The sequence below is a fragment of the Pavona decussata genome, unplaced genomic scaffold (assembly GCF_977016875.1).
Source record: "Pavona decussata unplaced genomic scaffold, jaPavDecu1.1 SCAFFOLD_96, whole genome shotgun sequence".
In the NCBI taxonomy this organism is placed as follows: Eukaryota; Metazoa; Cnidaria; class Anthozoa; order Scleractinia; family Agariciidae; genus Pavona; species Pavona decussata.
The window spans coordinates 2,398,453-2,408,718 of record NW_028145513.1 but is presented as its reverse complement, the minus strand read 5'-3'; the positions used below and the strand labels follow the sequence as shown (position 1 = coordinate 2,408,718).

Below are 10,266 nucleotides of genomic sequence, written 5' to 3'. Positions count from 1 at the left end.
TTTAGTAAATCACCGGACGCTACCAGGAAACCTACAATAGTGCATTACCTGCTGAGATAAGGTATCAAGAACCGCTGATTATGACAAACCGAGATGTGTGTCACCATTAATAATGTTATACAAAACATGCCCTTAAGTATTTTGGTTAATTTACATCAGTGTTATCTTGATTTTTTATACAGATTAGCAAAATAAAAACGTTGTTAATCGACTCTCAGCCTGAGGAATGTTCTTAATACGTTCTAAAAAATTTGGTTAATCTCAGCCTCGACGTTGTTATAAAAAAGGTTCTTATAAAAAAAAAAAAACAGAGTGTAACAACAAAAACAACAAATACTTATCTTTCTTTGATATATTGAATCACGGAAGGCCGGTGAACGCGTAGCCTCCAACGCAGACGTCCTTAGGGGTTCGTCACGCGTTTCTTCCCCCACGTGGGGGAGGAAACACGTAACGAACCCCTAAGGACGTCTGCGTTGGAGGCTAGTGAACGCGATGGATTCGCTGGTGACTTTCAACTTTGCGACTCAACTTTTGACGCAGAGTGTTATTTACCTCTATCGGTGTGCCTGCCTGGTCAAGAATAAGGACGGCTTGCAAGTGACGCCAAACGAAATTCAAGAAAACCAAGACCGTTAGCCGGCAATGTACATAGTAACATCCTCAAGATTAATCCTATGAAACTGGATAACAACAACAACAACAACAACAACAACAACAAATACTTATCTTTCTTTGATATATTGAATCACGGAAGGCCGGTGAACGCGATGGATTCACTGGTGACTTTCAACTTTGCGAATCGAACAGCACTCACTTTCGTTCATAAACCAAGATCTGAGTTAACCGTCAATCTGAATGAATAACTTTTCAAACTCGAATACCGCTAAATTTGAATTTGTAATATGCTACAAACTTCATGTTTTGTGCATTCCGACACGTTATGCAGGCTAATTTGCCTTTTTATTTATACTTTTACGTCGAACAATTAGTGTGAACAAAGTTTGTCCAATCATTAGTAATTCGGTAACCTTTACAAAGGAAACTTATAGAATGACAGGTATGATTAGGGTTGATTAAAAGAAACGAATAAAAACAAAAGGTGACAAGTGAACACAATACGAACGACTCCATTGATAAATAAAAGGATGGTTTATACGAATGTTTTTTATACGGGCATTTTTCCCACTAACCTGTTTAATTAAAGTGGCGCCCAATGGATACTCATCCCCAGAGCTCTTTCCTAACTGACTCAGTGTTGGGGCGATTTTGTGTGATCACAGGCAGCCCAAGGTCGCGTCACAAGCGGTATTGGGTTACAGACAGCCGTTGAGAATTTAAACGCGTTACAAGACTTTGCATGGAAAATAAAATACTGTCCAGTCGATCATGAAGCTTAGAAAACGCTAAATTTAACTTTCATTCAATAAAATGAACAAAACTGACTCACCTCTGGTGTATTGTTGGTTCAATAGCCAATGAAGTAATAAAACATGAAAAATATAACCAAAAAAAAAATGTTTTCCACCTTGGAAAATATGTTGGAAAAAATATTTATCTTCCAGGGTTTAATATTTGGTGTCCAACATCTGAAAAGTGGCACCTTGATTGCAAATTTTGTGATGGCAACTTTAGAAGATATATAGCTTTTCCAATGTTGGGAAGGAATATTTTTCCTATACTGCATGTACTGCAACAAAACACTGCTTTATAAAACCAGCACTTTTCTAATAACCATGCTACTTAACCATCACTTTTCAAGCTTGTCCATAATTTGTCCTATTGCTGGAAGTAAGAAGTGGAGGGAAACCTGGACACTGGTCTGCGCGATACGCTGATTTTGTGACTTTTTAGGCTATCTGATAGGTAGTCTGAAATGTCAGCCGTCTCCTCCCCCTAACCCGCAGGGAGCGCTCACTCTCCCGCGCCCCCTGCGGGTTAGGGGGAGGAGACGGCTGACATTTCAGACTAAGAATTCAGACGTCTCTCTCTCCCGTGCCCCCTGCGGGTTAGGGGGAGGAGACGGCTGACATTTCAGACTATCTGATAGGACAAGCAATGATATTTCAATGATTCACAAGGTAATTTCGTCTTTGCTCATACCAGACATTTGCCAGGTGTATTTCTTGGCATTGGCTAGTCATATCTATATGACGCAAATACGTAAAAATACGGAAATAAAATCATAGGTGAAAAAATGGGGGGGGGGGAGGTCATCAATGAAATATTGAATTCAGAGGGAGGCTAATAGCCATTTTCAGACCTGAGGGAAAAAAAAAACAAGATGCCCTTAATCGGCATTACACAGAATGTTTAATGTAGCCCCATTTATTCCCCATGATATGTTTCGCAGATATTTAAAAACTATCGTCCCTTCTAATAAGAATAAATTTAGAGATACAGTTTTTTCGCTTATTTTTATAGTCAACTGTATCCTCCCTTCGCAATTGAAATAATTGAATGTTTTTTTTCAGAGAGACTGCGTGATTTTTATCGTTGTGTTACTGGGAATCATACCGGGAATAACTCTGCAATAACGTCATGACCCCGCTGAACTGGTCTAGCTTCCTTGGCTTTGAATTTTTCGATCTGTTGGTAAAAGCGTAGTTTCTTCGCTGTGAACTCTCCCAATTTCCACCGTTTCAACTTTCGAGTACTACCTAGAACTGTTATTATTTCGATTTACCGCTCGAAAAACGTTGTTTTCTTTCTGAAAACGGCAGATCCGGAGTCGTAAATTCAGACATGTGGCCGCCATTGAACGAAAACAACTTTTCCAAATGATGATTTGCTTTGACGTCACACAAGTAGAGATGAGTGGGTCCCCTCCCTCGTGATATACGCGCGGATAATGGAGTTTGATTGGGCCGCTTTTGTTCAAGACAATCAAAACAATAATAATAATAATGTTTGTTTCTTATATTGCGCAGTCTAACATGCTAGATATGATCGAGTGCGCATTACAAAATCTTAATATAAAGTAATGAATGGCCAATAGATCCCTTCTGGGAGAGGGAAGAATTTAATCTAGTTTAATGAATAAATCAAATGATGATTTGACGTCACACAGGAAGTGATGAGTGGGTCCCCTCTCTCGTGATATGTGCCTGAAGACAATCAGAACAATATATATTCTTACTAGGGGAGGACAGAGTTTAATGTATAAATTAATGTGCACATTTGTGACTACGATGAAGAAAACAAGATGCCTGCTACACTGGCATTAATACGCGTGATGCTGGGGCTGATTCATTTATTCCAACTGTATGCTTCACCGATTGATAAATCTATCCTTGCTAATGGAATAGTTTGAGTCACGACGATCGCGTTACGTTGTTTTCCTTGTATTACGTGACCCAGACTTTCACTGGAAATTTTTAAAATTCCATTATGGTAACATAAGCTTCTCAATGACCTCTTTTCAGTCTCGCGTCGTGGTCTAAGACTGTCAAACAAAGCACAATTCCTTCGCCAGGAACTCACCAATTTCCACCGTTTTAAATGTCGGGTGCTTCTTAGAAGTTATTCTTTCGATTCACCGCTTCAAAATGGTGAAATTTCCGTTTGAAAACGGCACACTAGAGTCCAGAACATGTTATAAACAATATGGCGCCACAATTTAATGCAATTTTAATGAAGAAATCAAATGATGCGTTGACGTCACACAGGTAAGGGTGAGTGGGTCCCCTACCTCGCGATATAAGCGACAAAAAAGGATTTTGATTGGCCTTCTTTTGTTGAAGACAATCAGGACAATACATCCTGAGTAGGAGAGGGGATAGTTTAATGAATAAATTAATGTACACATTTGTAGCTACCAGGAAGAAAAAAAAAAAGCGGAAAAAAAAAAAAAGAAATCGACCCGTTTTTAGACACGGTATGCCCCTTCAGGGCATCCCGCGTAAAAAAGATACCCGACCGAAACCTAGACACGTCATGCCCTGCGGGCATTCCGGGTAAATATGCAGAGCCCATTTTTAGACACGGTCTGCCCTCAGGGCTACCCTCGTAAAAATGTGTAGAAGTACCCTCCCTCTCGCATTTTGATGTCGCCTGGTTGCAAAGCAGTTCTTATGCAATTAAGCTGTGCTTGCAACTTTGGTGAAAGGTATAAATCCGGTAACTTCCATTCGTGTTATCTGCGATAATTCGTCAGAATAGCGTCTAAAGGTCATAAGTTAGTGTTTTGGAGTGTTCTTTTGTCATGTCAACAGCTACCGTGGCGGAGAAGCCCTTGGTAGGGACAATCGATATCGTTTTGTTTGCTTCTTTCGTCGGTGTCGCACTGTACTGGTTTTGTGGACGACGGAAAAAAACAGAGACTGCTCTTTCGCAGAAGCTTGTTCTAGCGTAAGTGTGTTTTTGTTTGCTTACTACAGTATGCATTCTTACCATGAATCACTGATTTCCTCTGGAAACTTAGCAAGAGCTATAAATTTGTTAAGCTTAAGCTAAAATCAATAAAGCTAAGGTTGCGTTCGATTGACCGTATTCCTGAATAAGAATAACCGGAACAACTGGTAGATTTCTCTTTTTAAGTAAATTTGGGAAGAAATTTCTGCAAAATTCCACTGAAACACCATAATTTAAGATCCATTATACTCAAGCAGCTCCAAACACCTCTTATGAGGGATTTTTTGTCATCATTGTATGCATTCCTATTCCGGAATAGGTTCAATCGAACGCAACTTACATATAAGTTTGTCTTAAGCTTACCATAAAATTATAAATTACTTGTTCATCTTTTTTACTGGAATAGAAAAGTGTAAAATGAAACAGTCCAACCAAAAGACAAACAAACTAGCAACTCATATCAAAGTGGAAAATGAAATAGTTAAACAATTCAGTCAAAGGGTGAATAGCTTACCCTTCATTAATCATATGCAATGTAGAACAGCCAAACAAGAATGGACTAGTTCTGATGTTCAAACAACACACTGTAGTCGCGAATGGGTACAGCGTAACAAGAAACAGTTGGCAATGACATGTAATGGCTGAGCGTGACATGAACCAGTATAGCATGACATTAGCTAAAGGTTGCCTAAACTACCAGAAAATATAAGAAAAGCAAATGGGAAAGCCAAACGTGAAATGGAACAGCAAACTGCTAGGGGCATGTTGTCACACAAAGATAAATTGACAGCTGCCAACAAAGAGTTGACTCCAATCCTGGTTGTTGACCTGTGCCATGTGGAAATGAAGGGACTTCTTTTGCCTGCCTTAAATCTACCAGACCGAATTCTTGAATGGAATCAAAACTAGAAACTTGAAGTTTTAATATGGTACATAGTTGGAAAAGTTCTATTCCAGGATAATTCTTAGTTTACAGACAGATTTCCATACCGTGAGTCTGTTGTGAGAGATTACTTTATTTATTCCCATCACAAAATTTGTGATGGGAGTAAATAAAGTAATATAGTAATATAAAACATAATCAAAGATTAGGGAGTGGGTTTGATGATCTCGATTCCATGCTCTCTCCTTTGCCAAGTTAGTGATGATGTCATCCACCCTTGCAAAATCTGTGAGGGATTCCAGATATGCATCCCAAGATCCATTCATTTGTTGATTGATTGACTGTCCCATACAATCTTGATTCCGCTCTGTATCAGGAGTGCATTCGTTCTACAGTAGTGCCCTCGGCATACCTGAAAAGCTCACCCAATTTCATCAACGGTGGTAGGTTGTTTGTTAAAAGTGGTGGGAACAAAGTTGGTCCTAAAATGGAGCCATGGGGGATGCCAAAGGACACTGGTAAGTTTCCCTGACTTGGCTCCATTGACGACCATAAATTGGCATCTGTCACAGATGCATGTAGCTCCTTAGCCAGCTTAGGAGTGTATTGCAAATACCAAAGTCCTGTTGTACTTTCCTGTCGAGAACTTTGTGGCTAATTATAAAGGCTGTCAAAAGCCTTATTAAAATTAATAAAGGCTAAGTACTGCACCCGGGGGGGGGGGGGATACTCCCTTATATGGGCCTTATAGGTATGTGCGGCGCCAAAGGGTATGGTTTTTCGGCAGTTTTGGTCATAAATAGGGTATCAATTTTAGCCATTTTGCCGCCATTTTGGTAATAAATAGGGTATAGATTTTTACACTCTAGTCCTGGGTTCGTTTTTTTTTAGAAGAAGCTACTTCAGGTCATAAATAGGGTAGGGAAAATTGCAGATTTTGGTCATAAATAGGGTAAGGGAAGCGGGCCGCACACCCCTGCCCAATTTTTTTTGGAGTACCCCCCCCCCCCCCCCCGGGTACTGCATCAACCTCTCCAGCTTCTGCTGCTTTCCTCCAAACCCCTGTGAGATGTATTAAGACTAATTTTGTTGAAAAGCTTGGATGATATGCCCACTGGCTGTTGGAGACTAAATCATTTTGCTTAAGCATGTAGTTTACTACAATATCATTAGGTCCGAATTGAGGATCTTACTAGGGATAGTAAGAAGAGAAGCCAATTGGTAGTGAGCTATTTCTGTTTCATCATCCGTCTTGTAAATCACTGTGAATATAGCTGTTTTCCATGCAGAGAACACTGATTCATTATCAACGCTGTATTGATAGAGGTCTACCACAGCCGGTACTCAAAAGCTTTGGATGGATACTATTGGGCGCTTTTGACTTTTTAACCTGAAGTGCTTTGACTTTTTGACTTACTGCATTTGCAGAAAGGTGGGCTCGGAAAGCTGTGGTACATCTGCAACTACGGAGCCATTTGGGACGTGCTGGGAGTGGCGGAAAACTGTTCAGCTTCTCCCCGATGAGCTAATGAATTGTCGTCCTGTCATATTGAACCAATGGTCTTCTGTGTTATCGAGTTGATAGCCTTGTTATCTAAGTTCCAGTAAGAGGTGGAGTTCTTTACTTCACCAAACATCTTGCAGAAATACGAGGCCTTTGTGTCCTTTAATACCGTTGTCACCTCGTTGCAAGCCAATTAGTATTTTAACCACCTTTCTGGGCCAATGCTGCTTTAAACAGCTTAAATCTTCAGTTTATTGTATACTGGATGTCATTAGTTGAGCAACGAGGAGCACAACTTTTTATTATCACTTCCTGCCATGGAGCATGCATAAATTGCAGATGTCATCAAACAAACCCTGCCAGGCTCGTAGGTAGTCGTCAGGATCACCAAAGGTTGAAGCTATTTGGAAAGGCATGGTTTTTAGATTGGTTTGAAAGGTGTTAATATCCAATCTTTTTTTAGTAGCTTCAGGTTCTTATACATGTAACCTTTGGCGGACGTCTTTTAATTTTTAGGCCAAGGGTCACATAAATAAATTTTTATTAAAAATTTAATGATTGGATTTTCCCAAGGAGAACCCCGTGGAGGTGACAAGTGTCTTATGTGTGTGGTAACAATGAGATCAAACAGTGAAGAAGAGGTGATTGTTTATCTCATCAGCTCTGTGATCATGTTTTGCATGAGTACTTGCATGAAGCTTGTTTTTTATATACAGGTATTTGTTATGAGCTGAGGAACTTTCTGCATGGAAATTGCAATTTAGGTCCCCTAATTTAAAGATGTTGGATGACTTAACCAGGCCGTTTTAATAGGATTGCGAACAAGTTGCGAACATGTTATCAGTTGGTGACCTATACAACACTGCAAATAAAGCCAGCATTCTCTGAAATCTTAGTTGCAGCCAAATTGCCTCAAGCCCCAGAATGTTCAGTCCTTTCGGTGGATTGCTTTCAAGTCATCTGTATCATACAGCATACAACCACCTCCCTTATGGCCTCTCCTTCAAGTTGGATAAATTTCATACCCTCAATGTCTAACACAGAATCTGTGACAGCTTTATCCAAATGGGTTTCTCTGATGGCTAATATTTTGAATTTACCTAGTTGCTGCAAGCACCATATTTGGTCCATGCAGTTTATTTCTGAGACTACAGAGATTCAGGTGTGTGACCTTGAGATCCTTAACAGAGGAGTGCTACATCCTCCTAGTAATTAAGCTCAATAAGTGGCTTTCGGGGGTCTTCTACATGTTCTAGTAGTTTGAAGTACCATCACCCTAGACTGTAGACAGGAAAGACTTGTCCAACAAAGAAGCAAATGGCGAAGGCCATTGAAGAGTAGCATAGGGATCGCTAAACCTCAGCCTGCAATGTACACTGTTGGCAGATCCTAATTGAAGTATTTTCTTTAATGCGAATAAACTTTCTGAGTTTAACATTTCTACAAAAGATGCCATTGCAGTTGGCGCACGCCAGTGACCGTTGATAACTGCCATCTTTCTGGAACATTGCTGGCAACTCTGCTTTGCCCAGGGACCTGGAGTAGCACAAATGTCCCCACTAACAATCAAATGACTTATAAGGATAACGACTGACTCTCTGTCTGAAGTATCCCCACACCGACAATACTAAAATGGCCTCCCCGCACAGATGAAAAATACTCAGCAGTAGGTTAAAATACACCAGGCCAAGCACTCCAAAGCTAAATTTGACCGGTTTGTGAGCACTGAATTCATTGACCCTCCCCAGGGAAGCAAACATCGCCAGACAGGTTGGAAATACTTGAGATATGCGACAGCAAAAGTAAAACTACAATGGAGCATAGAAAGACATTGCCTCTCATCATGTTTACTTGAGATTTTGTGTTTATGTTACATATACCCTTCGTTAAATGTGCGAAAACTTGACCATGATAGCTGGTAGAGTGATTCCTCCCCACGTGAGTGGAGAGGTTTTGACACTCTACCCCTGGGGAGGGAGTGAAGGTTGTCTGCACCCACAATGTTATCCTTTCCTGGATTGTGGTTGCATGTCAAATCAAGCTCAACACAAAAAGTTGAAAAATTTCATCATCTGACTCAAGACAACAAGATCTGAAAAGTTGAAGATTTTGAATGAGTAATGCTCATTGTTCAAAATGTAAATTTGAGCATAAAATGCATGTGGTTTTGCCAAATGTGCAATGTTGGATGTCGAAAATGAAAAGTAAAATGTTACAATATTATTGTAAAGTTGAATATGGAACTGTACAATGTAGTACAATGTAGGCTGAAATGCAAGAAGTAGAATGAAAATATAAACATCAAATTTTGGCAGGGATCACAAACTCTCTATGAGTGATTAACAAAATGGGATGACCGCACATACTTCACAATTACCAAACTTTAAACGCACATAGCAGAAAAACGGTAGGAGGCGCAATGGGGTGTGATCCATAAAACAGATGGTGTAATTTCTTTACTTGGAACCCAGACGACATAGCGTCAAAAAGAAAAGTGTTCATTGATCATTGCACGTGGAGAAAAGCCGCCATATTGGACAGGCTTGCAAGGAAGTTGAATATTGACGAGAATAACCAAGGAAATTATGAGAAAATACAATCACTGGTCCCCTACATACCTCATCACTTGTTGAAAGAAAAGCCCTCTATATGGTGAATAAAACAATAAATAAGACAAAGTAATTATTCGCGTGAAGATCCTTCCTAAAAATGCTGGTGAAAGAATATGGTGATGTGATTGGCCCATTACTGCTACCATGATGCTCTTCGGACTGTGTCCAACCACCACAGACTGCTTTGTGCCTTAATGTTATCTTGATGTGTGCTCGTCACAACATACAGGATATTACATGACTGCGTGGAGTTATGAAATTTTTTCAACACTCGAAGAGAAATTTCGTATCTCCAAGTGGCCATGTAATGTTCTGTTTATTATATATTAAACACCAATGAAATACCAAATCATTGCAAAAGGCGCGATTTATTATACAACCATAGCAACGGTGATCTTTTCACATGTGAAGATAACATGTTATTTTCACGTGCGAAGATATCATGTTTCTGCACGAAAGTTCACCTGGTATTTCATTGGTGTTTATATAATAAAGTGCTATACCACCATTTATTTGAATATTATTTGACCAATCATATGCATGTAGAAAGAACGGTTAATTTATACAAGTCATGTAGTTGTTGTCATTGATTATTCAACAGGCCAACAACAAGGGTTTCTCAAGAGGATACAAGTTTTATTGGAAAAATGAAGAAATCTGTGAGTAGAACAGGCATAGTTTAATATGTTCTACTTGTAGGTATGATCTTCACATTTAAAAGAGCTAAGTCATGGTAAAATCCAGTCTCAGGTGCATGAACCAGCATTCAACCTACATGTAGGTTAATGTGTATCTGGTGCTCAGCCTCCCAACATCTCAGTTTGACCTAGAACCAGATTCTACCTGCAACATACATGCCATGTACTAAACAAATAACCTTTAAAAGGAAGTCTGGCCACTGTTTTTCTCTTACA

The 10,266-nt window shown here is 39.7% G+C and overlaps 1 protein-coding gene across 1 annotated transcript in view; it reads left to right on the top strand.

The window, feature by feature from the left end:
- Positions 1 to 4,071: 4,071 nt before the first annotated feature.
- The window catches only part of LOC146472919 (NADPH--cytochrome P450 reductase-like), a 46,464-nt gene continuing 40,269 nt past the window's right edge, over positions 4,072 to 10,266 (top strand). Inside the window, exons 1-2 of the mRNA XM_085119135.1 lie at positions 4,072 to 4,350; positions 9,954 to 10,011. Of these exons, the coding sequence (XP_084975261.1) occupies positions 4,205 to 4,350; positions 9,954 to 10,011 (204 nt within the window). The 5' untranslated portion in view covers positions 4,072 to 4,204. The remainder of the gene's footprint in view (positions 4,351 to 9,953; positions 10,012 to 10,266) is intronic.